At 37.7% G+C, this 21,550-nt stretch overlaps 1 protein-coding gene across 1 annotated transcript; it reads right to left on the minus strand.

Moving 5' to 3' along the window:
* Nucleotides 1-3,035: 3,035 nt before the first annotated feature.
* On the minus strand, nucleotides 3,036-21,068 carry LOC140141966 (transient receptor potential cation channel subfamily M member 2-like). Its single transcript, XM_072163856.1, has 17 exons — nucleotides 20,937-21,068; nucleotides 20,495-20,563; nucleotides 20,141-20,237; nucleotides 18,948-19,158; nucleotides 18,329-18,554; nucleotides 18,024-18,110; nucleotides 17,067-17,227; nucleotides 16,342-16,480; nucleotides 15,627-15,758; nucleotides 14,996-15,098; nucleotides 13,515-13,660; nucleotides 11,652-11,826; nucleotides 10,286-10,439; nucleotides 9,625-9,836; nucleotides 8,320-8,449; nucleotides 7,831-7,906; nucleotides 3,036-4,414 (listed from the first exon to the last, which is right to left on the minus strand). The coding sequence occupies exons 2-17, from the start codon at nucleotides 20,546-20,548 to the stop codon at nucleotides 4,325-4,327; spliced, it is 2,193 nt and encodes a 730-aa protein (XP_072019957.1). The 5' UTR covers nucleotides 20,549-20,563; nucleotides 20,937-21,068; the 3' UTR covers nucleotides 3,036-4,324.
* Nucleotides 21,069-21,550: the final 482 nt, after the last annotated feature.

Here is a 21,550-nt window from a genome sequence, read left to right on the forward strand (position 1 = left end):
TATCGGAAGGGAAAGAAGGAACGAAAAGGAGAGAAGATGAAGAAGAAAGTCACTTGGCACCCCGGGATTCGAACCTCGGACCCCTCGCATGCCACGCAGAAGATCCCCAGCATGTAGCTACACAGGTGACGTTGGCCCGCCAAGATTCCCTGGGTATATATGACTTGGTCTGATTGCGTCATCAAGTCCCGTGGAATCCGTGCACGCAGAGCGGTTTCAATAGTGAGCTTTAGTGAGTCCTAGTTCTGTTAGGGTTAAGAAGGCATATAGGGAAAATATGCATGGTCATTAACCCTAACCCTACCCGAGGTTTTTTGGCTATCGGAAGGGAAAGAAGGAACGAAAAAGGAGAGAAGATGAAGAAGAAAGTCACTTGGCACCCCCGGGATTCGAACCTCGGACCCCTCGCATGCCACGCAGAAGATCCCCAGCATGTACATGATGTAGCTACACAGGTGACGTTGGCCCAGCCAACGATTCCCTGGGTATATATGACTTGGTCTGATTGCGTCATCAAGTCCCGTGGAATCCGTGCACGCAGAGCGGTTTCAATAGTGAGCTTTAGTGAGTCCTAGTTCTGTTAGGGTTAATGTTCATGTATGCAAGAATGTGGTTATATCCATGCCATTCCAATGCTCCACCACATTAAGTAAAAAAAAGTTGTTGTGTTGCCCTCAAGTGGGAAAAATTTAAATTGTACTATACTATTTCTTGTCTGTGAATGACTTGCAAACAGGGCAGAGTCCTAAGTCAGTGGCATGAGCCAAGGGGGGGCTCCAGTGTAGCATCAACTCTTAAGAGAATGGTTGCAACAAAACTAAACAGCATTGTACTCTTGTATATTGTAATAAAACACAATGTGTATACAATTGTTTGTATATAGATCTAGATTATTATAAAATGTATGGTTTATTACAAATGTAACTTGCATACTACTACATGTATGTTACGAAAATATTTGATATGGGTAAATATTTATGAGATGATAATATGGCACATTATATGAAAGTGATAGTTTGCTGGTGCTGATCAATTCACCTGTCAAACTTCTATAAGGCAGAATAAGGGCCTGTACATATCTTTCATGTTTTAAAAACCAAAGATAGGCTTAAAAATAATTATATTAAGTGTGCCTTTTCATTGTTTTATTTTCTAAATTAAATAAGCCCTTATTATGTATGAATCAAGTTCAGCTAGCTCAATTGTTATACTGATATGAGAGTTTCAACACCTGTAAGAATGTTTTAACCCAGTAGAAATTTTCTGATTTTCCCATTTAAATTAATGTAGTTTTTTAATTCTCGCGTTTCACAATAAGATGCGCCTCCAGCGGTTGCTTTTGGCAGTCAAATTTTCGACTCCAGAGTCAACATCGCCATTCCAGCTGCTATTGAATTTATATGTTAGTGTGATAATAAATATGTTGAAAACAGCTCTCGAAGGATTCTCTGTGATCAATAGATAGAAAATGGATCTACTATAGTTGTAAATTGTTGTTTTAGTGTTCATTCGCATGTAACATCATTACAATGACATTTAAACCCATGATGATGCATGTTCCTGTATTGTATTCGTATTACGCGGGCTTTGGATGTCGACACATTTTCCCATGATGCACTGCGTATTTTGGCCTCGATCCAGCGACCGCTGGAGGCGCATCGTATTGTGAACCGTGAGAATTCAAACTTTGGTCAGCAGAAGTGTTTATACTGAATCAAGCTGATGGTTGAAGATCGCTAATATCATCAATGATATAAAAAAATTTCAAAGAAAATATATGAAAATGTTTTTGAATGCAGCTGTCATAACCCTTGAAGATGTTGGCTTATAATTTAGAGGATTATTATACTCATTTTGGACTGAAGCTCACAATTGAACCTCACAAACTAAGGATGTAGTTACATGATTCAAATGGATGAAAAGGCCAAATTTGCTTTCCATTATATGTTCTCTAATTATGCTTCTCATCAAATTTTTTTCCTTGGGATATTCTTTTAGTTTATAATTTTCAAGTTTTTAGTGCATACATTTTACTTATTTAATTTTTTATTGAATACTTATACAAATTTTATCAAAAATAATTATATCTTTATTTATATTATAAGGCTAATATATTAGCACATATTTTTTACATCAAATGTGGTTATACAGTATCAAATTGTGCAGTTTATTAACCCTAACCATGCCAAATTTAACAAAGCAAAACCACTGCGCATGTGTGCATCCCATTTGATGCCATTACACATCACCCTAACTCATATTGGCCAGGCCAGTGAAACACCCATGGCTACTTGTTTGGCATGTGAGGGGTCCTGGGGTCGATACCAGGGATACCATGCAACTTCGTTGTTCATCTTTGCTCCTTTTTCATTCCTTCTTTCCTTTCCGATAGCCAAAAACCACTTGGAGGGTTAGGGTTAATATTCATAATTATGTTACTTTGGTAAATTCATCTTTAATTTGTTTCCTGAATTTATGTCAGATTATTTGCATTTTGATTTGAATTCTATCCAAATTATTTTCTACATTTTAATTATGTAAAATATTTATTTATATATCATTGAGTGACTTATGCCTTGGGCTTGTTTATATATAGTTGTTAAGATAATGTTTGTTGATATTGTTGGTACATTAAGTAAACTGGTGCTGTGATTGTCAGTGCTTTATTATTGTGAAAACAGTGCCAAACATTAACAAAAGATGGTGATAGTAGTATAGAACATGCCAATAATTGGACAGATGTTTCAAATGGATGAATCATATATCAACATGTTCAGAAGAGCCTGCAAAATCTTTTCTCTGTTGTCAAATTTGTAACATGTTCTATTGCATTTCCATGGCAATTGGCAATAGACAACCTATTAAGGATTTTTCTCATTTTTTTTCCTGAAAATGTTACATTTTAAATACCCATTTCTTTGAAACTAAAGTAGAAACTTTATATTTGGTGTTGAGAATACATGACACATGGATATTTTATATACATTCATCACTTCATACAGTACACGAAAATTAGATTTTTGGGTGAAAATGTCTTCTTTTTTTCTTTTCTTTTTTTTTGTTGTGATATTTGTCAAATTTTGACCAAAAATAAGTAATTTTTAAATGGGAATATTTTTGAAAAATGATTTATGTGTCATGAAAAGTATATTATTATATTTTGACCTATGAACATTTTGGTATCAAAATTCATCCACTTGAAAAATCTGTCCAACAAATTATTGAATTGGATATAATGTGGCCTCTACCATGTATACTGTACTAATCTAAATTGGTGATAGTGCTCTTTTGTGAAAACAGGTGCAAAGGGCTTTAACAGATTATCCAACGGGAAAAAGATTAATTGTGAAAGAACTAACAACTCATACCAGTGGCAGATCCATTGAGGGGGCAGAGGGACCAGGCATATCTGCAAAATCAGCCTACTTTCAATCATTTTAGCCCCTCTGCCCCCAGTAATTTGATCATTTTTCAAATTCTGGATCCGCTCCCACATACAACTAAATAATGTATTCATTATTGTTGATGTCATAAATTATATTATATTATATTATTATTTGAATGAATAAAGACATTCAAAACACTAAGTGAAAATAATTTGGTTCTTGAGTTATGAGTTTAAGTAATATTTTAAAAGTATATTTGCTTACACTATTGTAATGTACTTTGATGAAATACAATTTTCTGCAAAATGTTTTGAGATTTTTTTATCACTGAGCCATGCAGATCTGCTGAAACATGTATTTACAATCTAGACGCTGCCCTAATGAAATATATCTCAGAGACTGAATTAAAAGGACTAGCTTGCATCTGACAATCAACTCCCCACATTCTGATCGGTTAGTGGCGCATAAAAGGGTTGTCAGTGTGTCTGGTGCCTTCATCGGAGAAAAGGAATGGAAAGGAAAATAGTAAAAAAGGATGCAGACTAGGCAAAAAGCAACCTTTCGAGCCATAATAATGGTTTCATTAACCCACAAGAGGGAGTCCTCTTAGCTTAATTTCATTTCAAGTCTTCCTCCTCAACATTGCTCTCTCTAGATGGTTGGCTCTGTAGTTGTGTCATGGTTGCTATATATAAATGACTGCTTAGTTTGCCTCCTCAACATTGCTCTCTCTAGATGGCTGGCTCTGTAGTTGAGTCATGGTTGCTACTATAAATGACTGCTTAGTTTGCCTCCGCAACACTGATCTCTAGATGGTTGACTCTGTAGTTGTGTCATGGTTGCTACTATAAATGACTGCTTAGTTTGCCTCCGCAACATTGCTCTCTCTAGATGGCTGGCTCTGTAGTCGAGTCATGGTTGCTACTATAAATGACTGCTTAGTTTGCCTCCTCAACATTGCTCTCTCTAGATGGCTGGCTCTGTAGTCGAGTCATGGTTGCTACTAAGAGTGACTGCATAGTCTTCAGCTGTAAAATAGTGAAAATATCGAACGTTTGGTCATGATTTACTAATATTTGTTATTTTCAAACACTAAAACAGCAACAGGTCCAATCACTTCTACAAATTTTATCATTGTGCAATTGACTTTTTAAAACAATTTTTGTTTATTTGAAAACATTTGTTTGTTTCCTTGGGATAGTTTGTGGAATAACTCATGGCCCAGGCCTACGCTAAGTACACAAGCCTGGATAGCCTAACATGATGGCCTTATGTAATTGTGTTTTCAAAATCTTATCTCAACAATCTTCTAAAGTTTGTTCGGCTTAATATTCTCTTAAAGGAATTGACCTTAGGAACATCCAACGGAAGGTCCCTTCTGAGTGATGATCGATTGTGCGAACTAGACAACATAAAATGGGACATCATTGAACTCTGCCAAGTAAGACGAAAAGGAGAAGCTTCATATGATCTTCAAAGCGGGACGTATACTACAGAGGCACAGAGAAAGGTGGCGCAGGTGGTGTAGGATTCATCATAAGAAAATACATCACAGCTAATGTCTTAAGCTATAAAAACGGATGATATAAGAGCACATCTGATAGAGTGGCACAGATGATCATCAAGTTATCAAACTCCGGTATCAAACCAACAGAAAATGAGAATTATCCAGATATATATGCCAACCACAAGCCATAAAGATGACACATTTGATGAAGTATATGAAGAAATCAATGGCCTTCTCAACCAAGACAAAGCAGTATTATAGTAGTTGGCAAATTTGGCATTGGCAAAAGGAATGACCGAGGAGACAAACTGCTAGACTTTGCTGTCAACAAAGGATTTAGAATCATGAACACATTCTTTAAGAAGAAACCCTCTCGGAAGTGGACATGGTGAAGTCCAAATGACCACAGATTATTAAGAACTAAGATCCGCATTAACATGAAACTGGAAAGAGCTAAGCTAATGCGCAAGAAGACAGCCAATTTGAACCTAGACAAGCTAGGCCTACGTCAACATTTACTAGAGTTCCAGTTAGCCCTACAGAACATGTTTGATGCACTGGAAGATATGAAAAAGAAGTAACACAAACTCTTAGAAACCACTCTTAAAGCTTCTCAAGAAAAGTAGGGAAATGAACATACAGAAAATAGAAAACAGAACTAAGAGAAAACAATGTCAAAAATATGCAGCAAACCTTTGAAGCATACAGAAGCTACAAAAAGACAAAACAAGCATTAACACTTGAGAGATCACAGATGGTTGCCCAGCAAGATGAGGATGGGGGAGGTAATAACAGACCGGGTGGAATTGTATCCAGAGTTGAATACTTTTACCAGGATCTCTACAGCAGCACGATCCCAGTAGAAGGCCCACGTTTAGTCTCAACCAGCGATCCAAATATACCACCCATCAACGCAGATGAAGTAAGATCTGCCCTGAAGTAAATAGATGCATTTGTAGGATTGTAGATAAATAATTCAAAAGTCGCCCAGTCTCCCCTACATAAGACATAGAATGTGAGGGGGCGTCTATACTCGACAAGGACTCAAATGCCTTCAGCAGGAGAATTAGGGAAGCAATCTACATTCGCAAAAAGGGGCCAAAGCAATCAACCGCGACGAAGGTCTCGTATCTCTCGATCACGTGTACGATCCACTGCTCAAAACAAAACATCTTCACTTCCGGGAAATGTCAACAAGCCGTTTCGCGGGAAAAGCAGTGGACCTATTCACTTGTGATCAAGCCATCAGCCCTGATGGCGAAAGCTAAAGTCGTGAGTACTCATTTAATGGATTTGTCAAGCTAAAAAGTTTGAATTATCTGCCCTTAAGGATAGGAAAAAGGAAATGCACCAGGAGATGATGAGATACTGACTGATGTGTTGAAGGAGGGAGGTGAAGTTGCAATTAGTAAGCTAGCTGATCTATTCACACAGTGTATCCAAGAAGGCAAAATACCAGACAATTGGAGTAATGCCATTATCATCTTTCATAAGAAAGGCAACATCACAGATCTAGGAAACTATCGTCCAATCAGTCTTCTATCCGATGTTTATAAGGTTTTCACCAAAATCATCACCAATAGGCTCACTGCTACCTTGGACTTCAAACAGCCCCGAGAACAAACAAATCGGATTCTCTACCACAGATCACCTACATGTAGTTAACCAGATCATAGAGAAAGCAAATGAATATCAGCAACCATTGTGTTTGGTTTTCGTAGACTATGAGAAGGCTTTTGACAGCATTGAAATTCCAGCTGTACTACAGGGACTGGTTGACCAGGGAATCGAGAGCACATATGTCAACATAATCACGGACATAATACAGCAAAGGAATAGCTACCATCCGGCTTGAGAGCAGCAAAATCAACATTCACCGAGGGTTCGACAGGGAGATATCATGCCACCAAAACTTTTCAACGCAGCTCTGAAAGCCACCATACAAAGACTTGACTGGGAAAAGAAAGGGATCAACATCAATGGGGGAGAGGATATTAAGCCACCTGAGATTTGCAGATGGTATCATAATCTTTGCATTAGTGATAGCGAAGCTTAATTAAAATTAGTGATAGCGAACCTTATGTATAGCGAACCTTAATTGCAATTAGTGATAGCGAACCTGGGAGATAGCGAACCTAGATCTTATTTAAAATTAGAGATAGCGAGCCTTATTTAGAATTAGTGATATCGAACCTTAGAACTAGCGAACCTTATTCTGAATTAGTGATATCGAACCTTAGAAGTAGCGGACTTTTTTTAGGCATTGCGAACCCTTTTCTCTGTTAGAGATAGCGGGATTTTCATCTCCATAGACCATGTAGACCTTACCTTGGAGAGGCCTTCACCCTGCAGTGGGTCGACGATGGCTTAGGAGGATGAGGATGATGATGATGATGATGATAAAAATTGGCGAAACAAATGATACTCATGGCACCATGTATTGATATAGAATCTCGAGCACGCAGCTGGGCGCAGCACTTATGCATGTTGCTTGTTGTCTAATGCGTGACTGGTCATGCTGGTGGGCACTTACGTGATTTACGCGAGTGTATGTTTGGACTTAATTGACTCATGCAGCAACAAAACCAAATAATGTTCACCAATTATAAGCCAAACAAGCTGAAGAAAATTATTTTATTTCAATACATATAAAAATGTATCATTCACCTAATCAATCTTGTCAATAAATACCCTTCATATCGTCATTTCCTGTAAGGTCCTATGAACTCTTCACCCTTTGTTGCGTACCCAAATGTCCACATTTTACATCTTACAAGCTTCAATTAAGCAAAGCATTGTAACTAATTACCCTAACCCATAAAAAGCATACATTTTCTCAAAGGAAATTGCGCGAAGAATCCAAATATGCAATTTCAAAAACTGTAGGGTAATATAATGTAAAGCCACCCAAACTGAAAATGTCGGCTAAAAATGTACCTGTTCTTTAACAGCAGTCATTTCTTCCTTAACCTGTTGTTCAATCCTGGTCACATGTGTTGAGATCTCCAGAAGCCTATTAGAAAGTTCAAAAACAAAACAAGAGCTTTGTAAGACTTGATAGTTGGTATTCTAAGCTCGTCCCACTGAAAAAAAAAAACCATGAGACCAGCTGTGGTCCTGCAGAGATTTCAAATCAAAAAGTGACTTTACGAAGTCTCAATGATCGGACTGTAATTGCCCATTTGGAACGACCAGGATCAATTTTACATCTCAGGATTTGCACCTGGTCAGAAGTTTATGGGTGAAGTGACATATCACAAATATTCTAATCACCAGGCCCTAAACCCAGGTTTCAATAAAAAGTAGGTAAATCCATTTTGAACCAGCAGTGCGAATTCACATCTTCTTCCCTTTCGCCCTCATATAATCTTTGCCCTCTTGCATATTGATTAAAAACGGCTGTCACTTTCCCCGATATTTACCAACCTGTTCTCATTGTTTTGCAATTTTCTGGTGGTATTTTCTTGTTCTTTTTGTCTCTTCTTTGTCAAGTAATCTTCTCCTTTAACCGACTCCCATATGGCTAACTCATCGATGCTGGTATCGGATTGAGAAGCTGTATGGAATGGAAATGTCAATTTGATAGAAATCAATACGATCTTGGCTCATAACTACCACCTTCTATACCACAACCAGCTACGCACTGGCTGACCACCTTCTATACCACAACCAGCTACGCACTGGCTGACCACCTTCTATACCACAACCAGCTACTCACTGGCTGACCACCTTCTATACCACAACCAGCTACTCACTGGCTTGGCTCATGACTACCACCTTCTATATCACAACCATCCACTCACTGGCCTTGCTCATAACTACCACCTTTTATACCACAACCAGCCATTCACTGGCTTGGCTCATAACTACCACTATCTATACCACAACCAGCTACTCACTGGCTTGGCTCATAACTACCACCTTCTATACCAAAACCAGCCACTCACTGGCCTGGCTCATAACTTCTTCCCCAGGGGTTGCCATATTGTTTGAAAATCAAGTTTGTCAACCACTTGCAACTCTGTGTCAACTAAGCCCTGACAATTTTGAGTAAAAAGCCGTAACAACGTCTGGTACGATGGAATCCATTACTGGCAGATTGGGAGAATGGGGTTGCTCACATCTTCAATTCATGGAGAATGAGATTATTTTTGGTATCAGTGGTGTAGCTAAGATTTTCAGGGGCATGGTAAACTTTTTGGGGGGGAGGGGCAACATGGGATAAAATAATCATTTAAAAAAATCAGCCTGAATCTTGAATAATATTATGGTTAGCATGGGGCCAAGATGTTTGACAGGGGAAAGCTGCATCCCCCGGGTGCATCCCTGGCTACTCCACTAGCATGACTACAATCAAGGAAAAAAGTCTTGGAACGCTTGCGTGTAAATAACGGAAAACTGTCACCCTCTCTCCCCGTGCAATGTTGAGAAATGCCAATGTCTTCAGCGGTTCCCCAATGTGTTCCAACATTGCTTGATGGGGAGAGGGGAAGGGTAAATCATTGTTGTAGATGTCATGTTTCTTCCCAAACACACTATAGATCATTTCCATGAACATAAGAAATTCTGCACGGAATTTCGGCAGAGTGTGCCAAGCGTTCCAAGGACTTTTTTCCTTGATTGTAGGTGTTATCATGGTTATACCTTGTTATTTACAAACTATAGCAATCAAATGGGACAACTATAACTTCAACGACCAATGGACTGGAGTCATGTTCCATGAGCACTCACCTTTGCACGACAACTTGTCGCAGCCCGTACAGCCGCACTTCTGACACATTTTTCGTAGCTTTTTAAACAGACGTCTTACAAACAGAATGATGTGGCTTATGATGATGAATGGTGGTGCTAAAACAGGCCGCTTGTGGTATTCTGTGATAAGTTTGAATCTTTGCCATTTCCAGTGTATGTCTGTTTTTTCTTGAACAGCAACAAATGTGAAGCTGAAACGAATGAAATTGTATATTATATCAATTATATAGGCCCCCTACTATATAGTAATTTGTTTGTACAAGAATATCTAATCTTTAGGAGAAACGAAATCCTGCACACCTCACTGTTTATCAAAGTAATGGCTCTCGACAGCGGCCCTGTCTCACGCGACTTGCCGCAACTTGCAAACTTGTTTAGGGTTAAGGTTAAGATTTAGGGTTAAGATTTAGTATAATGCAGCCCATTATGATTAAAGGTTGCAATAATAAGGTTGGAGCCGGGCGGTCAACTGGAACCGGTGGTCGAGTCTTGAAGCCGCCCTAAGTAAATATGCATGCGGCATTGATGTGCCGAAGTCCACTTTTTCAACAATTCACCCCATATAATTCCTGGCTATCGGCATTGGTCAAACAATAGTGTTTATACGAGGTTGTTTTGTGTAACTGTGGGGTATACCTACTTGAACATGGCAATAAGAAGATTCAACAGTAGAACATTGCTGAGGAAGAGGTAGATTGACAAGAGAATAGTTCCAAACCATGCATTTTGTTGACACGTTTCTTCTATCGCTGTATGAGTAGCATTCCCAACCTCTCTCGTATATGTGTAACATTCTGTACCATCAAGATAAAATTCAACATTGTGTTTCAGTTAAGGGACCAATAGGAATTTACAATTTTCAGGCTACATGACTCCATCACATTAATCGCTCAAATATTTCTTCCACCCTGATTTTGCAAGTATTGTAGTAAAATGGTTTTTGACCCCCTTATTTTAAACTAAACCCCTGAAATAAAGAAAGTCCGCAGTCATGTAACCCGTCCTACACCAAAACCTGATCTTGTTATGACAATGTGATTGATAAGGTCGTACAATGTATGCAAAATCTTGTTAGCTCCAATTTGATACCAAATTTGCTACCAAACACTCTAAATTGACAAAGATTGATACCAATATATGGACGTTGGTGCATTTTCAAAAGTTGCAAATCAAAATGATGCACGCAGTCGAAATTGCTAAACGTTGTCAATTGATTATCCCAAGTGGCGATGCAAGCGCGGTTTATTCAATTGTTAATTTGAAATGCATATGGATGAATGATGAGAATAAAGGTTTCGCACATCGAAAGGAACAGTGCTGGAAAGCAACTTGTTGTGATAACAGAGAAAACCAGTTAAAAAGTCCAGAATAAAGTTTAAACAGCCTTACCCATGCTAACCAAATTAAAACCATAATACCCGCGCTCTAGAACTGTTTTAACTTTTAACTGGGTATTAAGAAGTTGCTTTTTATCATTTAAGTCAGCATGGTACATACAAAAAACACTTAAAAAGATTCGTGGAAGCATGTTTTCAGATTTTAATAAAACAGTTAAAAACATAAAACCGACTCTGCTCATTTAAAAGATTTTTTTAAAGAGAAGCAAAAATGTGTTCTGCTGGTTTGTATCTGTCTGTAAAAATGGTTCAACTCAATATCCTGCATGGCCACCATTGGTGTTTACCATATCCACACAGCGGCGCCTCATTCTCATTTCTTTTCCATGCGTTTCCAATTAACAATTGAATAAACCGCGCATTGTACAGGCACTTGGCTAGCTTGACCACGCTTTTCGACCGCGTGCATCGTTTTGATTTGCACCAACCTTCATTTACATTTGGTAGCAAATTTGTTATCAAATTGGAGCTAACAAGATTCTGCACACGACATTATCAATAAAATTGTCATAACCAGATCAGGTTTTGGTGTAGGACGGGTTACATAATTGAGGGGTTTACGCCATATAATTATACAGGTATTATACAGATTATTGTCCACTGGCCTACCTTCGCCATTGGCTTCCAACAGCTCCCCAAAGATTTGCAAATACGGTCGAAAAAAGATGCTTTCTAACACGTTGGACACACCAGATCTTCCTGGGTATAATATAGCTTCACTAGCTACACCATAGCACGTTAAGAACACGAGTAAGATACTGACGAACACTAGCAGATCTGCAAACTAAAATAATGGATATTAATCGATAAAATGAAAAAAGAACCTAGATATCATTAACTTCACCCCCCATTTGCCTTCAGTTCGAAACACTAGAAAATCGTGAAATACCTCACCATACACCAAAGCAACAGTATTGTAGGGGACCCTGGGAGAAAGTAGAACGCGGGACAAAACGAAACACCCCACATACAAGTTATGTATTATGCTGCCCTTATCACTAGAACTACCACCACCCCTAAGATTTTTTTATCCGTCACAAAAAACGCACGCGTTTACGCCCAAACGACCTAACTCACCTAAGCTAATCGTAGATCCATCATTTGCACTCATTTTAGTCATAAAATGTTTACCCCATATCTTACCAGACCAGGGGGTAGAACCGGCCGTCAAAGATGACCATAGAGGGGAGGTGTGAGGCCCACAATTGGTTTCTTTCTACAATAAAATCAATGATTTTCATTTCCCTCCTGTGAAATTATTCTAAGCGCTACTGACTTTTTACTTCCTTTTATTGAGGGAAAAATTCGGTGAAAATCGCATTTTTGTAGAATTTTTAGCCGAAAATCAATGTTTGCTTATACTCTTGTCTTGTACATAGCCAGAATTTTCCAAATTTGCATGGTCGCCATCACATTATGACCTCATAGCGGTATTATGTAGGGCATATTTGTACTTATTTTGGTTTCAGTGGATAGAGGAGACCCATGGCTATACATTGATACCAAATATAACGGAATATGACGTTTATAATTGAAAATTATGGGGGTTGCAATAACTCCCTCCCCTTCGTATTCCGTGTTACAAAATATGGCTCAGTAGTTCTAGGGTTAATCTCCAAGCTCATGTATTTAGAACACAGCATGGATCCAGCGTTGTTTGTGTAGGGGGCGTTCGAGTGAATCACATGTGTGCTTTTTACAGGAAACGTCTGTTTTTCATATGACAAAACTATGATTTTTTAGAAATATTGTGCTTTTGCTGAATTACTTCAATAGCCATATTAATGACAGATATGGGCTTTAAAGCCTACTCTGCATGGTAACAGGGCCATACATTAGCGTAACATGATAGGGACGCATGTCTAGAGAATTCTCACGTTGTCGGGTGAAAGTGGATGGGCAATGTGGGCAAATAGTCTAAAGTGGATGGGGCAATATGGAACGCCGAAAACAGATCCCACTAAGAACTATGAAATATGTATCCGGCCATAGTATACAGGGCATACCCTAAGTTGTGTTGACAATGAAGACACACTTCAAGGGAATGCCTTTCTAAAATGCTCCTTTGCACGTTTCACTTTCCCCCGGCTCGATAACATTTTTGTTTTTTGTTTTTTTGTTTTTGTTTTTTAAGCTTTGTTGATGTCATTTGTTAGTTGCAGTCTATAAGGTAAGAATATCAACCAAAGCTTTTACCTTCCCGTGTTTTGTAATCCTGTTATGTCGGAACAAAAAAAAGTTTCGGTCCACTTCGCCCCGGGTTCTGATACTGCTTTTTTTTATGTATAGGCCTACATTTATGAAATCAACATGTTTCAATTATTTTATTTAAAATCCACCCTACTACTACATGGTGAATTCTGGTGCTGTATAATTTAGTTTCAAATTAGCAGCTAATCATGAATATTAATTATCATTTACACATATTATATGCCTACACATGGAAGGGTAAAAAGTCTACAATTCACTGACCATTCCTTCAATCATGACAAGTTTAGGGCCTAGATGTTTGTTGGCGGAAAAGACGTGTAGCAGCCGGATGTAAAAGATAACCAAGCTTAATGCCAACAAGATACGACCTTCTGACATGGTATCTGGAAAGCACCGTAACACGTAGCCTATAGTGAGGATAAAATATGAATGAATTTGAATTTAGTGATCATAAAATATTTTTGAAAAGAAGAAGTATGTACGTTTTGTCTCAAACCGCTTGCCATGACTGTGGATTTATTACCAAGGTACTATTTGAGAAAAAAATGTCCAAATATTATGATTTTCAAATAAAACAAGTTAAATTGCATAACACATTGAATTTTTGAAATTACCCATGCTTATACTCTGACATCTTGGCTACAAAATAAAGGTTATTTGATTAAAATGTGATTTTTGGATGTTAAGATGTTTTGATAAAAGCGAACACAGACGACTTAGTACGTCGGAAACGGTCTGAATAGAAAGGCCAATTTTGATTTAAAAGGTAGGTCACATCTATGTGGAAATCATTACACATTTATTTCTGAAAATGATTAAATTGCTTTATTTTTGTTCAAATAAGTTAATCAATATCTAATGCTTGCAGATAGTACAGTTTTACTGGGTACCATGTCTTTTGCAAAACAAAACCGATACATGTTCAGAATAGCCTTCATATTGACCCTTTCCATAGGTTGTTGACTTCGAGCACTTGTTGGTTCAAGTCGTCCTGATTGGTTCATAATATACTATCAAATAAGTCGTATGGACATTTTGTTGTATTTTGTAAGTATATACTGGGTTATTAAACAAATCTGATTTCCACGTCAAGATGCATCCATTGTTTAAAATAAGGACGTAATTACAAATTACCCTTAAACATGGTCTAGTTGAAATCCGGTATATTTCACTAACCCTGTCTGTTGAACCCTTTATGTTAATGTTTTATTCTCATTTAAAACGTGTTTTCTTTTGTATTGAAGTCCCAAGGCATGTCAGGGAGCTTAAATAGGAACAAAATATTTATCTGAGTAAGCAGTTTGGACAACTGCATCATAAAAACATTTTATGGAGATTATCCAAAGCTACAATATGATGCTTTAATACTACACTTTTGCTTCAGTTTTTAACCGTTTCCGACGTACCAAACACTAACATATATATACAACCAAACATCACATCTTCATTAAAGAACTTTTATTAGAGTAAGATATAAGAGTATAATCATGAGTAATTTCAACTTCCTGGCGCGTAAGGTACAGAGATGTGATGATGGAGGTAGAACTTTTTGAATGACCCTAGTAATTCCCTTGTAACGCCACTGCTCGAAAGTTTAAGCCAAAATTGATGTTTATATAATTATTAAGTTTTTGTATTTTATTGAGTTTATAATTAACCTAGACCTAAATAGCGAATGTGTTATATCTTTCATATTATCTTTATTTGTTACTGCATTCTATCGTGAACATTAATGAACGTACCTGTTATAAATACGACGATTTTACAAATGTCAACCTTGTTCCAAAAGTAATGAATCCAGATGCTAAGACGATACAAGAATGTAGGACCTACCTCCCACAGTACCTGCAAGGAAAACATCATCGGATAATTCTACCCATTATCATCAGATTATTGTTCTTATTGTCCTCCTCCTCCTCCTCCTCCTCCCCATCATCATCATCACTATGGTGAAATTTCATCATCATCAACACTATGATGGGATATCATCATCATCACTACGGTCACTCGAGTCAGTAAAAATGGTAAAGTAAAATCAAATTTTGAGATTTTCACAAAAACTGTTAATTTTTATGGAATCTGTTATAAGCTAGTTAAATCCTTGCATCATTTCAATTCTGAAAATGTATACTTTTATATACTTCTCATTATTACATTTAGAGATACAATAAAAAAAAAAACCAATATTTAAATTACTAACTCGCAAAAGGTATACAGACTATATGGTGTGATATCATCATTATCATCACCACCAAATTTAATGTATTTGAAACAAAGTCTATTTGCCAGTGACACCCTGTAAACGGTAAGACTACGTTAGTACCTATGTAATAAGAAAACGTCCAGCTCATACGCTTACACTACATGGCCTACCTGTCGGATCAGTTCTATACACAGTGTAAAAAACCAAGCAAGAAGAACGTATTCTATCTCAGATGGGTACTTGCTCTCAAAGCCTTGTAGAAGAATATAACTGAAAAGTCCCAGAAATACTAGCTTGGAAAACTGCAATTTAGGGAAGAGGTCGGTTTTATTAAGCTTTCATAAAATAGTTTTAAAATAATCAGAATAGTAATAATAATAAATAGTATTCATGGTGTATCAAAATAAAGTATAGCGTTTGAAAAATGCCACTCCCACCAGATTAAAGAGTATTAGGTATTTGGTAAAAAATAATTTTGTTGATAGCTGAATCAACATCTTGCATGTCCTCCCACAACTGTAAAATCACTCTCGTGTGACAATTAATAGGGACTCAGTGGCTTTTTTTGTGAGCCGTGTAAAAATGCAGTTGCGCGAAGTTAATTAGAATAACATGAAAATCACAGTTTCACCATTTCCTTTTCAGTAATTGAAAACACCTTGCATAATTGTTTGGCAATCATGTGATTGCTCTAAAGCACCAAGTGGAAGAAGTCTTTTAACTTTCCGATGGGTGATCACTGCTACGCGACGCATGTATTCTTGGGAGAAATCGTCATAGGTAGTACGCGCATATCAATTAGCTCAGATACTAGAATCAGCCCATCAGATCGCCAAAATTATTATAGCTATATAAGAATGTAATAAGCTGAAATAGAAAACCTACCACATTGTAGAGAAAAATGACATTTGGGACAAAGAAAAACGAAGAGACACGACGTCGTAGCGATGCTCGTGGCTTTTCATTATCATGCTCGGCAAACCAGATCCGCTTTTGGCGATTCATTTCACTAAGTGGCAACCCTCTATACATAGGTCAACATAAAGTACACAATAATTAGTAATCTTGGTACTTTAATTGGGAATGATGCAACGGAAAATTCTGTGAAAGTAGAGAACCAAAACGATCTCCATCCCTCTTTCACAGAATCTTGATTTTATATCGATTTCGAATTGCGCTATCCTTGCACTGGAACAGTATATATTTGATCAAACTAAATTTATTACGTAGAGATGACTCTTGCAAGGTATTACACAAAACATCTCACAGATACACTGTCAATGATGAGACGAAATGCTCTTCCAATGATAAATCACAACAAGTTATGATATCAATATTATGATGTTTGCAGTTAGAGCTATAGCTTTGTGATGAACTTGATGAAGTGAAATTAAACTATTACTCAAAGCGGAAAATGAGCTCACCTGAGAGCTTTCGAACTTGTGATGAACTTGTTAATTTAGATTCTTGTATAAGTTGATATTTACATAAACTTGATTTCGTTTTACATGTATTCACATCTTTGATTCGGGACTTTCGGTACATTTATCGTGATTACTGTAAAGGACCACTACAAACCGAGGAACAAGCAATTAGAGCAAACAACCTACGTGAAGTTTGGACTACTGGTTTCGCCATCCGTTTCATCACTTCGATGTGGTAGTCCAGGGAGGAGCGATAGTACACTACGACGTATGGAGAAAGTAGGCCTACGCATCAATTGAGGTCTGCGGAGCTTAATATCGCCCCTATGTCGCCCACGAGGTAGCCTCTATCGTTGAGAATAAAGAACAATCAAACCATGAGCCTTATAGGTTAAATACCACTAATAGGCCTGGGCGATACATTGAAATTGATCAAGTTATATAGCCAAAAAGTACTTTTTAGAGTTTGATGCTTCAAAATGGTACATTTTCTCTCATTATATGACATTTTTGTTGTAATAGTACCAAAATTCATACGCACGGCTTCGGTTTTTAGTAAATATTATCATATTGTAACTTTCAGCTTCGAGGGCGCACTGTCATTTTAAGGTGTTTACGGTTCAGTGCGTTAAAACAAGAAAAGTCGTTGAATTGTGATCATTTGGCATCTGAATCATATAGTTTCACCTGATATTAGTGGCATTGAACTGTGAGAGTTCTGAATATGAGAAAATTCCATCCGAAATTAGGCATTTTCCCATTGAAACCCGTGTAATACATAATTAGTGGTATTTAACCTATAAGTAGATTATACCAGGAGCATAGCGAAATTAAGATTGCATTCAACAGTTTCTATTTTCATTTCCCGAAAGTGGAATCTGTTCAAACTGTTGACTTGATTTTAGAAGGACTGGCCCAGGACTGTTATAGATTTCTGGGCACCTGCAACTCAAAGACGATTATTTGACTTGTTGTTGTTCCAGCTGCATAATAAGCCCATATAATAATCGTTATTAAATTATAAATTATTTCGGAATAAGGATTTTGGGAAATCAACATTTACCTATTAATAGCTAGTACTAGTTTAACGACAGTGAAAGTGGAAATCTTTTAAATCTTGAAAAGAAATTTATTTGCATTTACCTTAACGACAAGGGGATCGACTTCTTCTTCCTTCATCTTCAAACGTATGCAAAGCAGTGCAGGCGGGAATACCAGACATATCCATATCTTTGAATGAATATAATTAATAAAAATGAGAAATAGGAATTAGCTCTTTTATATAGACTGTGATAGTGTAGGAGCCTACTGCAACAAGAATTGAGAAGACAGGTTTCAAAGTATAACACTTTAAATCTCAATTTGATTCTACGTTATCCAAAACAGGAATGCGAGTCAACGTTTTCTTTATTCGATTTATCGAGATGCTTTTTTTTAAATCTGCGAACCTTCCACCTCGGGTTTGATACAGACAAGTTCCCCATCCAGAACTCCTTCAGCATATTCTGTACGGCAGGATGAGCAACGAATTCCATGTTGTGAGCAGTGTTTGCCAGATCCAGACAGATAGCCGAGCCCCAAGTATGTAAAACTCGAACTAATGTCAGTGTTGTCAGTTTTCTGTCACTTGTGTAGTATTCTGATAACACCTCTACGGCAAGCTTGTCAAATAACCTGTTGATAAGCCGAAATATGTTTGATGAAGTCAAGCATATGTAGGAGCATGGTGTTATAGGTAAGAAATGTTCCAGGCTAAAATCACCTTTTTAAAGTTCACGCAATTCCGCAATTATCCATTTAGTTCTTTGTTCATATCAATTATGGATTATTAAACTTTTTCATCAGGGTTGAAGGTATATGTTTTTGAAGGTAGTGGGGTAGTGGGCACAGGTTGTGATCACGTATTGATACAACCTTGATATCAATTCACAAATGCAACGTGATTTCAACACCGAAATTAAAACATTGTTTCAATGTTGACACAACATCAATGTGGCCGCTGGGTATGTGACGTTATTTATTTTAGATCCAGGGTGTCTACCTTAGAGTGTAGACTGTTTTTCATACCTTCCTCCTTCTTCGTATCTTGTCAACCTTCTAGTTTCATGCAAATCAGTCTCTCTTGCAGCCATCTCCTTGAGTAGCTTACTAGCAACTAGAGCACCTCCAATAGGTGCCTTGCTCTTCTGCCAGAATAAGATCGCCATCTCTAGACGTCCTTGAAGTACTGCCCAGATGAAGAGTTCACGAGACGGATTGGAGAATCTATCCACGTCATCTGCCGAAGAGATCATAATGAAAAATATTTGTGAGTTTAGTTCACCTGTGCTTGAAATTCGTGTAAAGATGCGAGAAAGTATTCGGTTGACTTATTGATGTTGATAGTCTCGATTATATATATTTACGATACTCACAGGAATATGTCGCATCATTCTGTGGATGTGCATTTATAAAGATCATGGTGATTATAACTCGGAACGAGCGAAGATTCAGGAGCTCGTACTCTTGTACCGTGAGCCTTTTTATTTTTCCTGCACTGATGCACATTTGTTCTGGTTGACATGCTTGGAGAGGTTAAAGTTAGGCAAACCAATTTGCGGAAACATTCGATCCGAGATTCTATCCTGCGACTACCAGCCACCCATTCAACCCTAACCTTCCCTAATCCAACAAAATCAAACAGGACAAAGCCACTGCGCATGTATGCATCCCGGGTGATGCGATGACGAAATCACCCTACATCTATTACACGTACGGTTGTTGGTCAGCGAAAGACCCGTGGCAACCGACTCATGACTAACGTGCTTGGCGCGCAGTGTGTCCGGGGTTCAAATCCCGAAGGAAACAAGCAACTTCTTTGTTGATCTTCTCTCTTTTTCCTTCCTTCTTACTTTTCCGTTGGCCAAAAAGCACGGGCGTTAGAGATAACAATACTTTGGGCAGTCAGTTGTGCCCTATATGAGCGCTATGATTGAAGGTGTGCGTCCAACACGTTGTCATTCCATGACGTTGTGTTTTCTACCTCACATTAATAATTGAGGACCAACAGTTTACACTAACATTAAAAATTTTTTTGATCAAACATATTCCAGCCTTAAAATTGTACAGGGGTTATGATCAAAATATGAGCTTTCACAGTGGATATCCAAAATCTGCATCCAAAAATGGGGAATGAGATTGTCTATCTAGATAAGCATCTTTAATTTACTTAGGGAGCAATATCACCCCATTTACTCCCAAAGCATACAGTAGATTTATACCTGTGAATGTCTCTTGTAGGTAGAGAGGCTTAAAACTCCACACTGTCAAATCATTGATCACGTTGCCAACGTCCTTCAAAACCACACTAGTTTGGACCTGCAATGGGATACGGGACAAAATAGAATAATGCGAGACAAAATAAAGTGCATCAATCAAATTTCAAATATATATGTTTACATGAGCTCGAAGTTCAGGATTTAATGTAAGGCCTTGAGAATGGCTTTTTTGAAAATAGTTTGAAAAATCCAAAACGGGCTGAAAATTAAAATACTTAAATTTGGACAATAAAACAGCCTGAAATCGGTCTACAGCCTTAAAATTCTCATGTCTGAATTGTATCATAATTTACTAACCGAATTGCGATCGGGGTATCTTTCCAACTCTTCTGAAAGTAACTCGTATAACATGGAATCAGATTTCACCTGCAAAATAATAGTAAAACAGTTACCAATGACATGGTTTTACAAGTCGATTTAACTTCTGCCTTACACTTAGAACGTCGTCGGTATGACATACAATGGCCTACAATGAACCGTCACCCTTCAAGACGGCCGCACATGGCTTTTCATATCATGTTGCAAGTACATACGTATGCAATGACGGAAAAGAAAAAGTATGATGAGAATGTTATGTCAGGGACAACTTCGTTTGAATCTGAAAGTTGCGAAGAGAGCTCATAGTACTCGGTCACTTAATGACGGCTTATACGTTTGTTTACTTACAATACAATACTTAAGAACTTAATTTGTTTTACTATCTTGTGGTTAATTTCAATGTATGAGTGAAGTACCTTACCGTTCTGTACAAGCAAATAAGTTCCTGTTCTGTCAAGTACTCATAAAAGACTGATTCCTTTGTTGAGAAACAGTTTAACAAACTCTACCTGGTCTTTAACGAGGGCTAATCGTAATGATTGGCGGACTTCTGTTACCTAATAAAACACGTAAAGAGGCTATATTCAAAATGTGTTCAAGGAACAGGTGCGTTAGGGGTTTGCAATAAATATATACTTATATGAGCCCTGGTGGGAGGGTAACATGGAGGCGAGCCGGAAGGAGGGCCAGCAATTTTTGGCACACATTCATGGGGCGCTTTTAAATAAAACGCTCTAAAAGGTCTTAGCAGAACAGTACTGAAACGCTTATATATGCATATTGTGCTGCTTGTTGCGCTCGCAATGTGTATCTAGACCATGAAAGGTTTGCAAAATGGGATGTGCAAAGGGGAGGGGGCAAAGATTTTTTTGTTTTGGCAGGCCAAGGGAGACAAGCGATTTTTGGCAGGCCGAGAGGGGGCAAGCATTATATGGCACACCATATGGAAATTGTACCCCCGGCTCATAATTATTGCACAGCCCCTTTTACATGCAATGAATTAGATCCTATAATCATAAATATTTAACAAGTTTT

The sequence above is a fragment of the Amphiura filiformis genome, chromosome 20 (genome assembly GCF_039555335.1).
Source record: "Amphiura filiformis chromosome 20, Afil_fr2py, whole genome shotgun sequence".
Lineage (NCBI taxonomy): Eukaryota > Metazoa > Echinodermata > Ophiuroidea > Amphilepidida > Amphiuridae > Amphiura > Amphiura filiformis.